We start from the raw sequence: 21,563 nt of genomic DNA, 5'->3' as shown, positions 1-21,563 counted from the left end.
AACAATTATATTAATGAATGTTATCCTAGTTATATTTCAAAATATGAAAACAATGCTAGCTCAAGACACAATAATATTTACTAACTTTATGCATTGTTAAAATTTTTTAAATTTCTATAGCTTCTTGTGAATTTATAAGAGAGAGGCCAATCTCAGATACATAACAAGTCAATTGAATGTAAATGCTATTCTGACTCTTGGTATTTATTTTAAGTACCACATGCTAGAAATCGGCTCTTTTGAAGTTTGGTGTCATGTTATCCATTAAAGGTCAGTTGGATTGTAGGCTCTGAAAAAATAATATAGATTGACCTTGATCTAGGCAGGAACATGTGCTTTTACTTTTATGAAAGTCTTAAAATAGGGAGATGAATAATGACATAAAAGACTAGAAATCAAAGTCTGTATTTTTATCTTGCTTTGCTTTGGATTTTTTATTGCCTTTTTCATTAAGTCCTTATTGACTTACAAAATTATGGATCTGACTTTGGCTTAACTCTCCAGAATGTTCTTGAGCTTCAGTCACTGTCTTCCAGCCTTACATTTCTGGAATTACCAAACTCTTTCTAAATCTGGAATGTTACAGACCCTATTCAAACAGCTGGGGAAACCTTACCTATTTCAACGCTCAGCTCCTCTTTCTCAGCAAAACTGCCCTGGGTCCCCCAGTATAAATCATTCTTCTACCACAACCACCTGAAACATCTTTTTCATTTCCTTTATGATCTTTTCAAAATGTGCAAGCCTGTTTATTACCTGTCTCATCTCTGTGATGCTATAGACCCTACACATCATCTTCATCATTGAATTATAAAATGATAACCCAGTGAATCAAACATAAAAAAGGAGGAGCAAAGAAAACTAAACAATCGTGAAAGTTTGACAGTCTTTTAAACTATCTAGTTCATGTTTTATAATCTGGACAATAATGATGTTAACATTTAGCTGCTTACCTATAAATAGGTGTAGTTTCAGCATGAAAGTTTTGTGTAAGCATAAAGTATATCATAAATGTCTTCTGCATTACTTTTTTGTTTGCTATTATTGCATTTTATAATAGAAATAAGTTCCCATTCTCTTCCCCCAATAGGATTTTAATGGTGTGTGCTAACATATTTATAGGTGTTCTGATATTCCTCTTCTTCCCTATTCATACACTGAAATGATCACCTCATTATATTGTTAGGCTTGGACACCAGGCATTTCTACAGAAAAAATTCAATTTATATATTTGACCCCCAATTTAAGTTACAGATGTGCATTTTTAGCATAAAAAGTACATGTAGAAATTTGTCTCTTGCAACAGCTACACTTCAAAATATTATGTTAATCAATTTTTAATACTGAAAGCAAAGCTTATGAAAGGGGAGGACTAATTTTAATTTACTTCATTCTATCTTTCTCTTTGCAACTCACCAACTATTTATTATTTAAATTTTGAACAATATTTTAAAAGTAAGCACTGAACAAATATGGCTAATTAGCTAATTATCCTTTGTTTAATGCTAGGATGCATTAGAATGAGGTCATCGCAGAGGAAAATATTGTAATTGAATATAAACACCCCCTCTAAAACCAAGCATAACTGCAAAATTCCTTAAGCAATTATCATAAAATTTACTTGAATGTCATGAGAGATTGGTAACTTTGTCAATAGAATTCCCAGTTGACTAACAATCATAGTTAAACATGTTCTGCTGAAGTTGTACCAAATTTACAAGAATGTGGCCTCATGATAAATAATAAAGGAAAACTGTTGTGACGATTTCTCTAGAGAGAAGCTATACTGATAGAACTATAGTAAAAAGAAAATCGATGTCAACCCAACAGTAGCTAAAGTCAAGAAGAAAAAACCTACGAAGGTTTTCCTAATTCAACTTTGCTTTTAGGGAGAAAGAGTAAGAAAAGAAAGAAAGAGCATTTCTTATAAATTTTTTGTAGGATAGTCCACAACATATCTAGTTAGATACTTAGCTGAGAATGTTGAATATGATTCTTTCACAAATATGAAATTTGTGATTGAGGAGCAGGAATATCATATTCATTTTATGCATAAGTCAAGCATATTTACATAATACATCTATGCATATAGTATACCTACAAAATTAAAATTCTATGGTGGGAATAATTATTAAAAAAAAACACCTAAAGAAGATTCTTAGCAGCATGATAATGAAAACCAGGTTGAAATCCATCAGTCTAGAGTGACTGACACTTCCTATTATCACAATATGTAAGGCAATAATATTCATTATAATTATTTACAATTAAAAATAATTGACTATTATTAGTACCTACTTATTTTTGTTAATGTAGGTATCTATCAAAATGGCTTAGAAATCAAGAAAGTAGAATATTTGATTTTAAGAAAATATGATGATATTAGGGATATTAATCTTTAGAGTAGAAGTCTGCAGCAATCTGGAAATCGCCTATTTCATAGGCTTAAGTGTAAAAATGGCCAATGATTTACAAATTAGAAAGAATCACTGTTGGAGTTTAAATAAATGAAGCATTAAAATAAATTTACCAGATTGACAAAAGTTGCTCATTTAAAATGCATACAGTCAGCCCTCCACAGCCCTGGATTTTCAACTGTGCATTCCCAACTGCAGATCAAAAATTTCTGCAGTGGGTTGAATCTGAGGATACAAAAACCAGGGAAATGGAAGGCCCACTGTATAGTTATTGAAAAAAGTCTGCAAAAGTGGGTCCACACGGTTCAAACCTGCATTGTTCAAGGGTCAACTGAGACTCTTACAAAAGTTGATCAATACAAAGAAGTGAAATCTTATAATGTCCAAAATGGCATTTGGGCTGGAATCAAAAGGCTCTCACCATTATCAGGTTTTCAGGATCAATCATTTTCACATATGTGCTTTACAACCTGTGTTGGGTCATGACAAGTTATAAGACATAGTATTTGCCCTTGAAGGCCTTATAACATCCATGACAAGAAAATGGTGGTCTTCCTGTTTGTATTTATGTATGTATGTATGTATGTATGTATGTATTTATTTATTTATTTATTTATGTTAATAAATTGGCCTTTGGTAGGCGTTCTTACTTCCAGAAATCTCTGAGAACAGCTGCAGCAGCCTATTTTAATCCTATCACGCAAACTTTGGGATACATCTTTTCCTTCGACCTTATGGCTTTTGTTTTATTTTTCCTTTAGAAGGATGAAGGCCTCTAGTGATGATTCTGGTGTTAGAAACAAAGGATATGTACCCAGGACCCCCCCTTAGGGTATGACTTTCTCCTGCCTCACATTATCCACACTTTTACTTCCTTTACTACAATCCTCTCGAAGTCAGTTTTATATTCTCTCTTGTATCTTGTATAATGTCTTGTATTGTAGCTGAGGTATAATTTGATGGACAAATGAGTAATAACAGAGAATAAAAGAACAGTGAAAAATAATGTACAAATTACTTTCTAGTAATTTGATATTGATAACAAAAGAAATTTCTCATAAAAACCTGCCCATAAAGCTGAAGGTTCATTCTGGAAAATCTAAGTTGTGAACCATTTGTATCAAGAAGGTCTTCCAAGAATGAATCAGGATACCATCAAGGGAGGCTTCACGGATGACAGTTGCTGATGTGTCACGGAGAAGTTCTGAAACTGCAGTGATCCACCTGGGAACACATAAAAAGAATTGAGTCCCAAGCTGCCAAGGTCATGCATACTAACAAACTACTAGAAGGTGGGAAACATTTGTTTCTATGAATGCGCAATAAAAATCCTGATCACTGTGCTTCTGTGTTTGAATTGTGACACTCTAAAACATCTAAATCACATTATCCAATTTTGACATTCTTTAGTAATCACTGTTTTAAAACTACTATTGTTTTTAAAACAGTGATTACTAGAGAATGTCTTTGAAAATACAATTCCAAAATAAGAAATTGTTTAGATATTTATCCCCTCCAGGGAGGTTGGAAAAAGGAAATAGAAAGTAGAACCTGATACAACTAATTAATTCATATATGTTGAGATGTGTCCAGAAGCAGAGATCTAGTGAGCTAAACAGACTTTCTCCTTGATTTTCATTTTTCTACCAGCTTCAAAAGTACTTTAACTAGGTCATAAAAACAGATATGTGAATAGGTACAACATCCACCATACTTACTATTTAGTTTTGGTTTAATATTTTTCTGCAGTAAAGCCTGAGAAAAATTAACACCAAGCACTTTTCAATGGAGCTTTTCAGTGATTAGGAGCTGCCACTCACACTCACTAAAGAAAAAGTATGGTACAAACTCAGGACTGGAAATCTAGGAATCTGGTAACTTAAGGTGGTGGCTTTAAGCTGACTTGCTTTGGGATTGTATGTGAGGTCTATGCAAATCTTATGAGAGTTGAAGGGGGGTCAAGTGAATTGGGTGTGGGGAAGTAAAAGAGGATTAGCTTGAGAACTTGTAACAGGATCTAAAATATATTGGCTCAAAGAATGTCATAATAAGCAAAGCAAAAATACCAGTGGGCTAACTTTTTTTTTAAGAGCAGACATCCTATTATCTTTACCATAATGTGTTGGGGTCCCCAAGACCCCAAGATTTCAATGATTCACTAGAGGGACTCACAACACTGAAAGCTGTCACACACATGGTTTTGCTCTACTGAGTGTAAGGATACAGATTAAAGTCATCATAGACAAAATGTGTACAAGGAAGAGTCCAGGAGAGACTAAGTACAAATGCTAGGGCAGTACCAAGAGTACTTAATTCTTCCAGCAGCAATGTGTGATTACGCATTTAAAGTATCACCAAGCAGTATCACCAACTTGGGAATCTCTCCCAAGTTGTGGTGTCCAGAGTTTTGCTGGGGGTCAGTCATGTACTTACATGATTGACCTTCCCTCTTCACTTTCCAAAACCCCCAAAGGTCAAACTGATACAATGTGGTGACAGCCTCAATTGAAAAACTAGGCATTCACCATAAATTACATGTTTGCATAAAATACCTGGTATGACACACCCACCCGCCCCCGGTGTACAAAGACAGTTTTATCAGCTGGGAAATCATAGGGCTTATAGGTTACCTCCCATGAACTGGGCAAAAGACAGACTTTCAATTTGGATCATGCAGGATTTGAGCAGGTCAAGCCTGCTGAATTAATTCTTTACTGAGCCAATACGTTAATGAAAGTTTTCCTTGTTCCAGCGTCTCACGTTTCATACACATTTTCCTGCTACTACCAGTTTAACTATGCCAAGTATAGTTCTGTTGATTTATCTCCTGCTGAATAACCATTAAAGACTTACCAGTTCCTAAGGGAAACTATTCAGATCCCTTAAGATAGCCTTAAATGTTCGCTGTGTGAGGTCAGGAACCCTGGAACCCAAGAACCAAGTGAAGTTCCTAGCATATAGGAAATATTGAATACATGTGTTTTGAAAGAATATGTAATGAATGAACCTTCTATTCTTTGGATTATTTCTTGTTCCCAGTATCTTTGATAACATGGCTTTCTCGTTCTATCTCCTGCAACAGGTTGAATTTTTTAACCATGCTTCAAGGTTTTGGTCAAATTCTGCTACTGTCATCAAGCCTTTTCAAGCCTTCATAGCAGGCATTTTAGTCCCTTTGCTTCTGTGTTTCCCTAATTTAGTTTATTTCTGAGGTGCACTTATCATTGTCCACCATGCATTATAGTTGATTATAAATTACCTTTCTACCAAACTCTAGATGCTGGCTTTTAAATACAGAGACCTTGACCCACCATTCTTTGTAGTTCCTAGAATTCCCACCCTAATTTGTTGTTTCAGGTCATTAGATAAAATTGAATATTGCAATTATTTAATTATAATTTTTCAAGCTGATATTTCCAGTGTAAAATGGAACTAAGAAAAATGTAACTGCTGTCTCCAGATCTCTTGTTAAACTCTGTCTGAATCTCAGAAAGGCGACATTACAAGCTTTCAAATTAGAGTAAATGAAAGGTAGATTAGACCAAAAACGTAAGAACACAGTGTACAGAACAGCTGTACTATTTCCTCAGTGGGATGAGCTAAATTATAATTATAAATGTTTCATCTTTCCTGCCTGTGTACACTTCTGAAGATGCTTTCAACTTCTGGGCTTTGGGGATTTATTTGTCACCAAGAGTTGAAATTAGTTTGATTAGTTTTGCTGACATCTATCATCTCAAAACATCTGAAATCTACCTTAGAAATGAAAGCTAACAAGAATTTCAATGGCAATAATTGAATTTGTGTACATATCGACATGCTACAGTTTGACCCGGGAAACAGATCCCTCTGTTTAGGCTCCAGAAATATAGAGGTGGTTGAGGTTGTACGTGGGTCATGGAAATTAAGAGTCAGAAAGTTTATTTCAAATAAACTATTCTCTTGGATATAAGGAGAACCTCTTTATTTGTTTATTCTTTCACATTTATCTCTTTTTTATGCTATTCCTGCCCTTTTTATTTTTCCTCCTATTTTATCACATTCTATCATCCCTATCTCCTACACAATCTTGGTTTATTATAAAATGTTTTTACTAAACATCTCTATGTGCATAACATTTTCCTATGCATGAAAAACACAACTGCTAAGAGATTCACTTAAACTTAATAATATTTTGTTAAGCTGGTGTTCAGTATTCTATTAGGAACACTGGTATTCTAAAGACAGGGTGAACATAGCTGGAGAGAACAATCTTAGAAGAAATAGCTGTACTTGTTCTATGGTTATAACAGAGCAGTGTATAAAGGGCTGTGAAAACAATTGTGCAAGTAGTTAGTTCTCTAAGGAAAAGGAAAGCTTTAGAATTGAGGTAATACGGGAATTCAAGACAAAGGAAAAATGGAGAGCAAATACATACATAAGGAATATTAAAAATCTGTTTCATGGAATGCAAGCAACCTTCATTTAGGAGTTATTAGCCAAGTTTATTCTTTAAATGGAAAATTTTTACCTTTCTGGGTTTTGTTATAGAGCTTTCCCTGGGCAAGCCCACATTGCAGGTCCACCTACAAACAGATAATATCAGTGTACTGGGACTAGAGTTAATGAAACTAATCTGGAGAGCAAGCACCAACTGATCGTTATTTTTTCCTGTAATATTACTGTATGATCCACTGGCTAAACATTGTGTTAAAGAAAACACTGCGAAAATTAAATGGGGACAAAGGCCCTCCTTTTCAACCTAGTCTCTCTATGGAAATCTTGTGACTGCCTCAGTTTCTCTACCTGTCAGGTTCTTATGTTTCTTCAAGTGTATGCATTTTTAATATAGGATGTGAAAAGTACTTTACTATATGTATAATATCAATGGTCTACTATATATCCTTGTATTGGCTCAATGTCTTGAACTAATGTTTTGCCATGAATCATGTATTCTAAGACAAAGCAGTTTGATAGCTGCTAGTCAACCGAATTAATTTTAGTAAGTTTAACTTGTTGCTGTATTTATCATAGCATTAACCCTACACTCCTGACATACAGGAAAACCAAATGGAAACTTTCGCTACTGTAGGTTAGTGTCCAGTGTTCCTCCCATCAGTGCAATTAGAAAGAATAAAGCTTACTAAAGAACTTTCAAACAGGATTTTAAAAAACAACAAGGTAAACTTACTAAAATTAATTTGGTTGACTAGCAGCTATCAAACTGCTTTGTCTTAGAACACGTGACAAAAAATTATGGTACATATACACAATGGAATTCTATGCAGCAGAAAGAAAGAAGGAGCTCCTACCCTTTGCAACAGCTTGGATGGAACTGGAAAGCATTATGCCGAGTGAAATAAGCCAGGCAGTGAAAGACAAATACCATATGATCTCACCTTTAACAGGAAGCTAAACAACAAAACAAACAAGCAAGCAAAATAAAAACAATGACACTGAAACAGAGAACAGGGGGACAGTGACCAAAGGGGAGGGAATTTCAGGGGAAAAAGGGGAAGGATTTACAGGAACTAGTATAAAGGACACATGAACAACAACTAAGGGGGGTGGAAATGGGAGGGAGGTGGGAGGCAAGCAGTGGGGGGGGGGGGGCCGGGATGGGAGTAAAAGAATACTGTAGTTGAAAAATAATTAAATAAAAAATATCACTAGACTTTAAATGTTTTTGAGCGGTAAAATGAAGACTGTGTAGTTTAAATTTTCCTTACGCAGAAACAAAGACAATTCTTAATTCGAAAGGGCCCCTCTGTTGCTAACACACTTTTCTACTTCTAGGAGAATGTCGAAGGAGGAGACTGCAGCCGCTGCAAATCTGGCTTCTTCAACCTGCAAGCAGATAATCATGAAGGATGTGACGAGTGTTTCTGTTCTGGGGTTTCCAACAGATGTCAAAGCTCCTACTGGACCTATGGCAATGTAAGCAGCAGCCTTTTAATTCCGTACTCTGTTCCACCGGCCTTCTTGCTATTGTCACTGTGTTCTTCTGTAAGAAATTAATTTTTTTCTTATAGTGAGCTTCTACTTAAAATAATCCTGCAGGAGTGATGTGATTTTCTTTCAGATGCTATTTGTGTATTTTGATCAATGCCTTCAAGGTTTTATTTGTAATCGTGTGTAGACCTCTTAGAATAAGTAAACAATAGCCTTTTCAGTACCCGTGATTAATATGTGAAGCAGTAATGAAGTTAATGTTCTTCGAGCCCCAAGGGAAGGTGATTCAATAGAGAAAGCATCAGATTGTGATATCAAGAATAATATTATCCACTCACCAATATTTTTGATATACAAGTTAAGGAAGATTGCTTTATTATTTCTCTCCATAATACCACCAGCCTTTAGTTACTATTTGATGCTGGGTGGGTCCTTTCATTGTTAAAAATGGGGTCACTAAATTTGGACAATATCATTATTCTTAGTCAATTTAAAGTTTTTCAAATTATTGCCTACTTGGTAGTTACGAGAATTTTCTCCCTCTAACACAAACATAAAAATGTTTACGTTCCTTCCTTCAGTGCCCACCACGCTCCCCATTGCCTTTTCCACTGTGGACAGACAGCGATCTGTCTCCTTGTGAGAGAGGTATGAGAGGAAAATGGGACCTTCAGGGAATTAAAAATAGACGGCGTAGCCTCTCTGAAGGGCACAGAATAGCAGGAAACAGGCTAGAGAAAGAGAAGCCAAGAAGGGGAACAAGAAACTATGCCATACAGGATTTAATATGCTAAGAAGTTGGGTTCTTACACCTGAACAGTCATTGAAAGGTTTTAGCAGGAGAGTGATGAGAGTAGTGTTTTACGAAGATCACTAATTCAACAAACTGTCTTCCTTCCTTTCAACTTTAATCAGCTAACTAATCTTTAATCCAACTATTGCATTTCTTCTCTGTATTGCTTTTAAGTCAAGTTTGAAATATTATAAATAGTTTCTTATTGTTCTCTCATGTCTAAAATTGAACCTATACACACTCAATCAAATGTATTACTTTTGGAGCAGAATACACAGAACCAACAGCAAATGGGCATCTACTGTAACTTGCTCCTGTTTATAGCACACCCCCCCTTCTAAACAGCCTCATTACTATATCGAAGTTTTACATTAGCAGAGGAACAGAGGAAGCACTCAGCTTTGGTCTTCGGAAACCAGGTCCACTGATATTTGCACTGCAGTTAGTCTTCTGGGGAGAACTTCCTCTCAGTCTCGCTGGGCTGTCTGAGGATGTCTGGAGGGTGATGTTAGAAAGGGGAGAAAAGGAAGTAATGTATATCTTATTGTCTAGCTCGCAAGGACATCTTTACAGGATCTCTCTTTTTCTTTTGACTGGGGCAGTCCCAGTAATTCCACAGCTTAGAGAGATACAGAATCAAATGACTTCTACATAAAGACATTTTTAAAAATATTTCATCCACATATAATCACCATTACCAGTCCGTTCCTTATCACCCCCAATACCAAGCAGCTCACACAGGTCTCATGGATCCCTGGAGCTATAAACCTCAGTGCTCAGTGTTTTATACAGACCTGACAGTTTAAATTAGAATTACAGCTTTATTCCCGCCCCTTGCTGGAGTATAAAGATAGAAAAGCAAATAATCATATAGTCCTAATCCTTCTGTACAGCTTCTTCCTTTTCTGAGCCAAGGATACAAGAACATGGGTTCCCATAGCACTTTGGACGCCATTGGAAGGAGTAGGTACAGTATTGTGAGCTGTAGCCATAGCAACAGTCTGGCGCACTAAAATATTTTTAAGTCTCAAAGTTGAAATTTAAATAAGTTGGAAGGGAGGAAATACTGAATGAAAGGCCATCTTTTAGGCACTGGCATATTTTATTTCTGTTCTTCCTCTGCTTCACAAATTCATAGGGAACACCTTTTGAAATAATTTAATCTATAAACAATAGGGAATTACTAATGGTGTGAAAATATGAAATTCAAAATCAGACTATCTGATAATTAATATAACTTTTTAGCCACTATATAATTTTGAAGGGGTTTCTATTATTAAGAAAGGGGTATTTGGAATCATGATTTTTTTGTGTGTATTTTTAAAATTTTTGTCCAAGTACAGTTGTCTCCGTTTTCCTTCACCTCTTTCCCCCTCCCCACCCACGCCACCTCCACCCTCAATGCTCCCCCCCTTTGGCTTTGTCCTTGTGTCCTTTATGCATGTTCCTTGACAACCCTGCCACTCTTTCCCCTGACTTTTAAAAAAAAGCATTGAATCAATAAAAACAGATTATTATATAGTAAGTACTATCTAAATGCCTATAAACATCAAGGGAAAAAAGTAAGAACCTATATTGAACACATACGATACGTTTAGTGATATTCACCAATCTCACATTTTTGTATAGTTTTTTTTTTTTAATTTCTAAATGAATGACTACTTCAGGAATGTGAAAGAGAAAAGAAGCGGATGGATTTTATTTTTCCTAAGTAATGATGATTGTGTGTTTTTTAAGATACAAGACATGAGTGGCTGGCATCTGACGGACATCTCCGGCCACGTCCGAGTGGCGCCCCAGCAGGAAGACCTCCAGCGCCCCGAGCAGATCAGCATTCGCAGCGCAGAGGCCCGCAGGAAGCTGCCCCCCGACTACTTCTGGAGCGCGCCAGCTCCCTACCTGGGAAACAAGGTAAGCCCATGTGGTGCTTGCTTCTTTGCTTGAACAGATCACTAAAAGAATGGCTTTATTTATTATTTGTTTAAAGAAGGGTAAGAATAGCAAACACATACAGTTTTAGATTGGCAGAACCAAGTAAATTAGATTTAATTGGACATTTGTCCCACGTCCCGTGGGCTACCGGCATCCCTTGCTCACCACTCTGCATAGCTGCTGTTCTGTGTAAACTTTCATATCAACAAATGCAAAAACCAATTAATGAGGGCATTAGTTTTTGCAAAACAAATTATAGATATTTGAGGAATCTGTTTGGTTTAACTTGAAATAGCCGTTGTTCTAGAGTTGCCCGTGGTGGGATACGTACTGAATTCTTATTCATGTTTCTATTTCAATACTGAGATTCAAGGGAGCTACTTTTCTATCTTATGTGAATGTTAATTAGAAATGAAATTTATTACATAACTAATTTAATGCGTGCAGGAAGCTTATGTAAACAACATATTTCCTGGAGCTCAGAAAGAGAACTACCCTAAAAGACTCGCCAGATTGGAAGCACATGTTTGTTTTAAAGCCCACACACACCAATGAAAACACGCACAGATAAATGCACGGGGTAGCCTCAGAAGTGCAGGCACTTTTTTTTCCAGTTGTGAATTAACTCTAGCTAGACAATACCTGGGCCTGTATTGTTTCATTTTCCATATTAATTAGTTGGAAACAAAATTTGGCATAGTGATTCTAAATGTGAATACTTGCTTGTTCTGTGAAAGTTGATACCTTGAGAGCTGATAGTTAAATCATCCTAATTACACAGAAAAATCGCTTAGCAAATTGTTGCTTTTTCAGTGTAGTTTTTACCTATAAAGGTACAGAGTTGCTTTTGAAGGAATTTTTACTGGTTAAATAAGTAGAAATGCATTTAGAGTTAGTGATTCTTTTTTCATGCCATGTGAGTCTTGAGGTAGAAAAAAGTAATAGTAGTTCATATGTTAATTTGTGACTGGGAAGTGGTGGTTTTACCAGATTGAAGAGATTTTAACTCATGGCCAGTTTTCTTATCTTTAACAGTTTTCACAATGCTATTATGCAAAAGGTATAAATGAATAAAACATGTTTTTCAATGAATGGGTATTTTAAAAGAGACAGTATATGTTGCATAAAACTCTACAGCTGCAATAAAAAACTAATCAAATGTTTATTTGCAAGGTCCATTACAATAAGTCATCCCATTCTATTCTATTTAGGAAACTCCTATATTCCCAGTAAGAATTAAAGAGCACCTAAGACTTGAATGTCTACAGCCTAAATTCCCCCAAAAATAAACTATTGAGGCTTTTTTCCCTGCTCTGAGGAGTTTAATAAACAGCCTTGGATCAAAATAAGATGAGTTTCAGAGGTCTTATTTTTCTTACTATAGTGAAATTTATTTTAAAATAGATTATAATAGAATTTTTTTACTGTTATTCCTGAACACTTTTCCTTTGGTCGCATGCTTTTCCTTTCTGTTGGCCAAAAGTCAAACTGACAGAAGGCAAACAACCAAGTGGGATATTAAATAACAGCAGAGCAAAGAATTTGGACATCCTGTTCGTAGTTGTTGGTTCCCAAAGATAACTTTCCTTATCCTGTCTACACTGTTCCTTCTAACCGCCCACAGTGAAGCACTTCATATTCCCTCACAGATTATTTTCCCATCAAAAAGCTGTGCTTGCCTGTGCTTCGGTTTCCATTCCGCGAACAAAATGATGGTAACAGGGTGTGCAAATTGTGAATATGGAAGACATCTCTTCATGTAATGCGGAAGCCCTCAGCGGTTTACTGTCAGATAGCTCACTATGAATGAAACAATTTGCCTTAATAACTGGACCATATAAATTTTTGATAATACCAATAATACTGCACTCTCTCACAAATTACCACAGTACATCTTAACTGTCATGTCACATCACGTAAATTATAGTCATGATGACATGCTTAGCTTGGTTGATTTCATATCTTGCTAAGGAAATGGAAAATTGTAGGGCCTTGTTTGTAAATTCAATAAAACCACTTTTCTTAAGAGGCGAGGCTAAATTCTTTATCAGTAATTGCTGTTCGAATCAGAGCCATTGCCAGAATCTGACAGAAATAGTCTATCAGGAAACTAGTGCATCTGCTTAGATACTGAATTTCATTTACATTAATGACGAGGAGGCTGTGGGTACATAATTCCTCCTCTGCTTTTTTACTGTTAATTTCTAAGTTGAAAAAATATTTAGGAGATGCTAATAGCATCTCCTAAATATTTATATAACCAATTTTCAAACATGTTTCCATCAGCCACTGGGTTACAAGGCTATGTATAACAGAACGGGGAGGTGCTGTGCCGCGCATATCCCACTGTGATGAAGATGCCATGCGCCATCCTTCCTTGTTTTGGAAACCTAACCCCAATTAACAAAACCCCTGTGACGAGGGATGCACTTTGCTAGCATAGAGGTCTGTCTGATTATAATGACACTCAAGAACAGTAGGCAACTTACCAAAGGAATATTTTTTGACCAAAGGAACATTTTTATTGACTGCAGTTTCTTTTTTGGAGTTACGAGGAATACGTAAGTGAATTAAGTGTGTATGTAGATACTAGATGAGGCCTAGAAAAACAGCACAGTTGTATATTGCTCATTGAAAAACTTTACGTGATCTTAACTATGAGTTAATTCCTTAATAGTGATCTTGAAAAATGTTTTTTTCCCCTCTTGTGGAAGTGAATATCCAGCACCGCTGGTGCAATCAAGTGCTAATTCTCTCTCTTCATTCTGAGTAGTGAAGTCAGGTACCCGCAGGGCTGTGCTAGGCACCGCTTCCCTTTCAAACTGCTTGGAAATGTTAATGCTGGGTTTCAGGGCATTCGTTCAAGCCCAGGACCAGGAAGGAATGGAAGGAGCTGGGGGACAGAGTCCTGCTGCTCTGCTGCAAGGTTCAGTTATTTAGAAACGGTTTGTGCATTTCGGAGTTGGAATAATTTACTGCTTTCGTAAACTAAATGCCATTGGAACACTGAAATAATCATTTACTTAAGGTTACCCTAGTGGTCTGAAATAGTACAGCTTCCAAAAGCAATTCTCACCACCTCTGTGAAGTTCCCAGATAATCTGGTTTGCCTGTCTCCTGTTCCCGCAATCCCACTGAGGTCTGAAGTGCTGTCTCTGAGTCTCTGAGCATTATTAAATTAATCTTATGTGATTTGTTTCCTTATGAAACAATGCTTATTTCCTACAACATTATGTTGTCTTTTCTGTTTCTAGTTTAAAGAAGCTTTTAGGCTGTTTCATGCAGTTGCCAAGTGTACGTATTGCCTAGCTTCAAATGCACATTATGAGTCTGCTGACAAAACAGCATCTGGCTGCTGAAAGGAATCTTTGGTGCTCCTTTGTTGTGCTTGCTTGATATTCAGTTCTACCTCTCAGATCCCAAATTAAAGCTATGGATCTGAAGGAGAGTGATGTTGGAGATTTACAAGACAAGGTAGATCTCCTCACATAAAAGGAGCTTAAAAAATACTTTGTGATTAAAGCTACTTACTTAACAACAACAAAAAATAGTTTTAATAAGGTTCTTCAGAAATGACTCTTGAATTGGGGTTTATGTGGAAGGTGGAAGATGATTTCAATCTCGGTTTGAAAGAAATTAGAAACTCACTAACAAGCACGATCCACTCTCCTTTTAGCAGCAGAAATTGTACTTGTGATTTCTTTGTTCCACAGTCCTCAAAAATTATTCAAAAGTTAAAGTTGAACCGTCTTCCCTATCCTTAACTTCCTCCAATTTAAGTCTTGTGTTAATTCAGAGGGTACTGTGTATGCCTAGAACGGCATGACCATAAAGTGAATTGAATAAGCTCTGAATGAATTTTTACTCCATGACTCAGATCTCGTCAAGAATGACATGGCAATGCGGTAGTACCAGGAAAAGGATCTACTGCCTAGAGTAAACCAAAACCATTGTTAGGCATCAATGAGAAAATATATTTATTAAAAACAAAAAAAGAAGAGCTCATTTATCGATCATAGTTATGGTAATGTCTAGTATAAAAAGTTAGCCCACTTACAAGGAGTCAAGGTCACTTATAAAAATCTCCCAATCTCACTTATCCTTGTAATAATATTATCTTTATACTTCTCCTAATGAAATTTATAAAGCACTAATTCTAATATCTCAAATTATTGTGGAAAATCATATTGATGTGCATATGCATTATTGTGTTTACAATGCCTACTAATGAATTACAACCGGTATAAAGATCAGCTTTTACAATTGGTCAACCAAATAATTACTAAATAGGGGAATATTCAGTTTAACAATTTGGTAAGAAACATTAGGGAGTTTCCTTAACAGTACTTTCAATATGAGTTGACTTTGTGACATGGAACCAACAAAACTGACATAATCTAGAACTACATTGGTAAAAGTTTACATATCAGGTCAATGGAGATAATGGTTATACAGACTCTGCTCAAAACACATCATAGACAAAATTTAGCTATTGATACTCCTCATGAAAATAGATGCAAACATCCTAAACAAAGCATGAATAATATGAATCCAGAGTGTATAAAAGTGGTAAAACTTAGTTGGCCAAGTTACTTTATCATAGGAGTTCAAGGTTGGTTTAACATCAGAAAATCAGGTTAAGAATCCATCCATACTGAATGGCCAAAGAAAAAGAAAAAATATTTTAATAGATACATAAAAAGATATAGATGAAAATAAATAATGATTCATGATATTTAAAAAATTTGCAAACTAAAATTGGGAAGCACTTATTTAACTACTGAAGAGTATCTACACAAAAGCAAAAAAAACGTTTTAAATATCTTATTTAATACATAATCTTCAAATAATTCTTTAAGATCACAAATGTGAAACAATTTTTACCATGACCACTTTTATTCAACATTGAGCTAGACGATCTGGTCAGTGCAGAAAGATAAAAGGTAAAACATGGAGTGATTGAAAAGGAAGAAATAAACTGTAATTTGTAGATAATATGATTATCTGCTTTGTGAACTTTAAATTATTAATAAGTGAATCAGAGAACTATACACAAAATTAATATATAAAATCCTATTTTATTTCTTTACATCAGCAAAAATCAGTTTAAAAAAAACACTTTAAAAAGAAATCCTTTAAAATAGCAAAAAGTATTGAAAGTACCAAGGAGTAAGTCTACATGAAAAAAGCAAAAGACCAAGAATAATCAAATGAATTCCTAAAGAAAGCTGGGGATAGGATTTTGATAAAACTCTAATATAAAGACTTAGGACTTATTTTTGCAGATCATGGTTGGTGTGAAAATAGATTGGTTGGTTTAAAAGATCAGTGGAACTGAAAAATTGCCCAATAATATTCCAAGCATATGTGAATACTTGCTTTGTGACAAGATAGATGTTGTAGATCAATGATAACAGGATAGGCTTTTTTTAACAAATGGTTCTGGTGCCATGGTTATCCAAAGAGAAAAAAAGTAACACTTTCTGCTCCCTACCTTATATTACACACAAAAATAAACTCTAGTTCAAACAAAGATCACAGTTTCAAAAATCATACTAATAGAGCTTTGTAAAGACAATACATTACAATCATTACTTCTGAATATGATTAAAGAATGAAATCTAGATTTACTTACCTGCCTTAAACAACAAGAAAACTTGAGAAAAATGTGAAATAACAGTTACTAGACACTGGACAAAAGATAAAGTAGGGCTGTGATCCCTGAGAAAAAGCAAACAAATGAGGTGAAGCTACAACCGCCCCAGATTATTGGCTGGGTGCAGTTTCCAAGGTGAAATGTGTTGCTGGAAAACCCAACCAGCGTAGTCTGAAGGGCAGAGACTGGAGCTCAGGGAAGCCAAGGAAGCTAGGATTTGTGAGAAATTATATTAGAGAAGAGGGAGCCGGGGAGAGAGAGAGAAAGAAATCTAGGTACCTACAAGGTTGCAAAGGTAAACATTCAGCATGGATAACTATTAAGCTGGGTGGGGAAAAACTACCCAGGTCTGGTGACAGAACTGTCAGAAAGTGGTAAGCGAAACAATTCCCAGACCTAACATAGAGCTGGTTGTATTGTATTATCCCACCATCTTTATAATGGAGAGGACATCAGGTAAAGCACTCAGACAGTATTGTCTTGGTAGAGGTGCTGAACTAGCCCCAGACCCCAGGCTGCTCCAGATTCACTCTAACAAATCTTAAAAGCAAGCCTTAGAGGAAGCCAACTGATTCCCAGTAAATGAACTCATGCCAGAGCAAGTACCATTACCATGTAATTAATTACAACAAAAAACAAATATATAAATTCATCATATTGGGCCTCAAATCAAAGATTACTAGGCTTATAAAGAAGCAGGAGCATAAGAACCATGACCAGGAGAAAAATTGATCAATTAAAATAGACAAGAAAATCACACCAAGGTATATCCAAATCAATTATTAAAAAGGAAGGAAGGAGGGAGGGAGGGAAGGAAGGAAGGAAGGAAGGAAGGAAGGAAGGAAGGAAGGAAGGAGGAAGGGAGGGAGGGAGGAAGGGAGGAGATGAAGAGAAAAATCCTGAAAGAGGGTTTTTGTTTGTTTGTTTTAGAAATAAAAGCTGAGGTATTTTGTCATCAACACATCTACACTTAGGAGAAATGTAGAAATTCTTCTGGTGAAAGGATTATGATACCAAATAGAAATTTTTTCCTACCAAAAGCAATTAAGAGCATCAAAAAGCTAAATAATAATGCTTCCCAACACAGGGTCCAGAATAGTCACTTCTTTAGGGGTATGACTTAGCACAATAGTTATTGAGTAAAGAACAAAACATACACACTTAAATTAGAATTGAGGTACTTTTGTATCAAGTTTTCTTTGAAATTATAAAAAAGGAAGACTATGCTGTAACAAGAGCATTAAAAAGCCTTCCTTCTGCAACCACTATTTTTACCTCAAAGCTAAAGAGAACAAAACCAGCACCACTATAAAAAAGTTCAAACAAATCCTAATGTAAAACTTTACTTTTTTTTTTTGCTATATTCTTTCGGTAACACTTTACAGCTGTGTTCTGTGTGCGGAGAACCACAGGGAACCAGAGTGCTTCTGCTTCTTGTGCACTAGCTCAAGTCCTTGGGGGGGAGAAACCCCAAGCATCTGTCTTCTGGCCCTTAATAGAGCCGAATCACCAACTGTTAGAGTTCAGTAGGGCAGTATTCTGAACTTGTCATGGTCAGAGTACTTTTACTGCTACTTTTTGTTTATGTGTTTGTTTGTTTGTTTATTGTGTTAATTGTTAATTGTGAGAAAAGACCAAGGTGGTAGGGAAGAATGGGATACAGGAGTAAAGGGAATATGACCTGAAGATACAGGGACAAGACAGCCAACTGTCTGTAAGGCAGGGGGAGAAGCCTAGAACAGACCTTCCTTCACAGCCCTCAGAGCAGACCCATCCTTTGACACCTTGATTATTGACTAGCAAAGTAGCACATTATTTTCTTTCTTTCTTTCCTCATTAGACTTGATTAAAAACAATTATTTGTGCAAGGGGAGGCCCTGGTCAGTTATTTTTTGTGTGTTTGATCCTTATGCCTTTTATAGATCTGATTCAAATGCTGGACAGCTACTTTATAGTTCTATGATCTTGGACATAGTCCATAATTTAGTTTTCTTTAATTATCTGCAAAAGGAGAATTCCAACATTCCCTCAGAATGTTCGGAATTCTCCAACATGCCCTTCGCACACAGAAGCTGTTCAATAAATGTCATTTGCTTTGTGAATTTCTGTAGTTGTGTGCTGCAGTCATTTATATTGTAGGTAGTCTTACAAGTGTATCAATAAGTACATTTGCGAAAGAACACTTTGTCTCCTGCCTCTTTACTGCTATCTGACAGAGCATCTGGACAATCACAGAGAGTTAATTTTAGCATGTATGCAGATTATGTGACTTAAATAGAAGCTTTGCAGCAACGGGAAAAATTAAATCAGTGAGCTAGCTTTGTGAGAGACCCGCAGAGTGTTTTGCACTTAATCTTGAAGCTACCAAAATAAAACTAATAAGCATGGCCTTATGTCTTTCCATGCAAATGATGCAATAAGTATCTCACTTTTCCTGCCTCACCGAAAACCTAGTGTTTAAAGGAATTTGAGATTTCTGCTCTTCTGGTAACCAACTAGAGAAGTCAATATTATAAATATAATGAACACAATCCATACTTTGTAGCTATAATGTAGCAAGTTAAACACAATGTCATAAAGGTCGAACCTAACCTAATGTGACCGGTGTCCTTATAAAAAGTAAAAATTTGGAGACAGATACGGTTAGGGAGATCACCATGTGACTACAAAGACAGCGTCTATGTGCCAAGCAGGGACAAAGCCAAGCCTTTTCTCCCAGCCCTCTGCAGAAACCCACACTGCCAACTCTGGTTTCAGACCTGTAGAGCTGTGAGGCAGTGACTCTTTGTTGCTTTAAGACACTTGTGGTACATTGTTTTGGCAGCCCTAGAAAACTAACATAAATAATAAAATATCAATTCTGTTAAAAAACCCATACATTCCTTTGTCGTTATAATTTATAGCAAACAGAAGGCTAATCTCTGCAGTACCTAAAGAGGTTGTTGAAACTGATGAGATAAAGGCCAACAGTACAACAGAAGAAATGGGGGACAGATATGAATGAATCATTCATAAAAAAGAAAATACAAGTGCCTCTTCAATGTATGAAGTGATACTCAAACTGACTTTTAACCCGACAATAACACTGAGAAATCATTTGTAATCTATTTTAGGAAAGTCAACAAAAAGGATAGCATGCTATTACTGAGACTTTAAAAAGATGAAGATCTTATGTGTTAGCAGTGGGGATGTACCTTGATGCAATCCAAGCAAACCAATTTAGAAATCTTCAGTAAAGTTACAAATGTGCTTATGCTTATGTACTTCTCTTCTGGAAACTTATCCTACAGGTATATATAAATACATAAGATGCAGTTATCCATTCATAAATATTTGGGGTTTTTTTAATATTAAATTTTATTTAGTTACTTTTCAAGTACATTTTTTTCCATTCATAAATATTTGTGATAGCTGCAAAAGTATCTATCACTGAAAGACTGAAGGAGTTTGGGATACATACATGCAGTCTAACACTATAAAATTATAAATAAATAAGGAACATTCTATACTGATATGGAATGATCCAAGGTATATGGTTAAGTAACTAAACCTAGAAGCAGAATAGTGTGTATGTGACCATCCGCTGTGTAAAAAGTAGTGGAGAAAAATAGTATGTGTTTGTAGATATCAGGTTAGTTAGCTTTCTAGAGTAACAGCTGCCATTTGAATTGAGGTGAGTTTGCCTCAGAGACTGCCTACTGCTCTACTCAAGAACAGAATGTTGTCAAAGTTGTAAAATAAAATATTTTAACTAGAACAGCTTTTATTTTTATATTAATCTATCATAAACTATTATTTTTCTATTTTAGACTTTGTTGTAAAAATTATTGTTTTGATATGATTCCTTAATAAGTGGTAAGTACCCCAATCTTATAAGCTAAAAATTGGTTGGCATGTTTAATTTATCACAAGGATTCAAATAGGACTTTTTTTCTGATAGTTTCGGGAAATTCTTATTATCATCAGGGCCTTTTGGGGATGCATAAAGCTTGGATTTTTATTCCCGAGGTCTTCTCATCACTTCTAACAGTGGTACTTGAGTTGAAGCAAATACTCTCTCACCTAATTTTTTTCTGAAGTTCTCCCTCTGATACCTGGGTCTACAATCTGACATTTGCCACACGGAGAAAGGAGCTATGTGATAAGAGTCCAATTGGAAATGTGATAAATTATTAAACAGGTACTTTGTTGGGTGATTGAAAATTACCTGGGAAAGAGTGCTTATCTCCCTGAGGCACGTCAAAAGCTAACGGAATTGAGCCAATTAGACTGATTGTCTCTTCAATGAGTTGTGACCTCTCAATGGTAATAGCTTATTATGATGATAAATGAACCCATCTCTCCAACTGAAGCCTGAGTACACACTTCAGCAGTTTCCTTGAATCATGAAGCCATTACCTCTCAACTCCAGATCGGCAGCAGTGACAGTCGTGAGAGCAGAGAGCATGCACGCATGGCTAGACTCGGATGATTGTTTTACTCAGATGATTGTTTTACTCAGATGAATATATTTACAGCTACTTCTGAAAAATGAGACCTCCTCTGCATTGTGTGCTTGCACCCAAAATGTTCACCATCTGATGAGTCCTTTATAACGAACTCCTTCCTGGCTACATCATTGTGATATAACTAGGTTTTCTTTTCTTCTTTTTTTTTTTTTAGTTTTTATTTACTATTTTCAGTGTCTGAATTCTTCATTCTTTTTGGTCTCCTGATCCAGTAAATTTTAAGAATAAAAGTATTTTCTTACATGGAATTTTTAATATACACACATGTGTCTTTTTCATCATTAATTTAATCTGGTTCAATTCTACCAGATTGGGGAAGCCACTCA

General features: G+C 35.8%; 1 protein-coding gene across 5 annotated transcripts in view; it reads left to right on the top strand.

The window, feature by feature from the left end:
* Positions 1 to 21,563, top strand: part of LAMA2 (laminin subunit alpha 2) — a 511,376-nt gene that overhangs the window by 218,806 nt on the left and 271,007 nt on the right. For all 5 annotated transcript variants that reach the window (XM_053664793.1, XM_053664792.1, XM_053664790.1 and 2 more), the window contains exons 11-12: positions 8,193 to 8,333; positions 10,879 to 11,052. In XM_053664793.1, the coding sequence (XP_053520768.1) occupies positions 8,193 to 8,333; positions 10,879 to 11,052 (315 nt within the window). The remainder of the gene's footprint in view (positions 1 to 8,192; positions 8,334 to 10,878; positions 11,053 to 21,563) is intronic.

Source organism: Artibeus jamaicensis, unplaced genomic scaffold (genome assembly GCF_021234435.1).
Source record: "Artibeus jamaicensis isolate MK-2021 breed Jamaican fruit bat unplaced genomic scaffold, CSHL_Jam_final contig_387, whole genome shotgun sequence".
Taxonomy (NCBI): Eukaryota; Metazoa; Chordata; class Mammalia; order Chiroptera; family Phyllostomidae; genus Artibeus; species Artibeus jamaicensis.
Note: the sequence above shows the minus strand (reverse complement) of the source record. Positions and strands in the feature narration are given on the sequence as shown.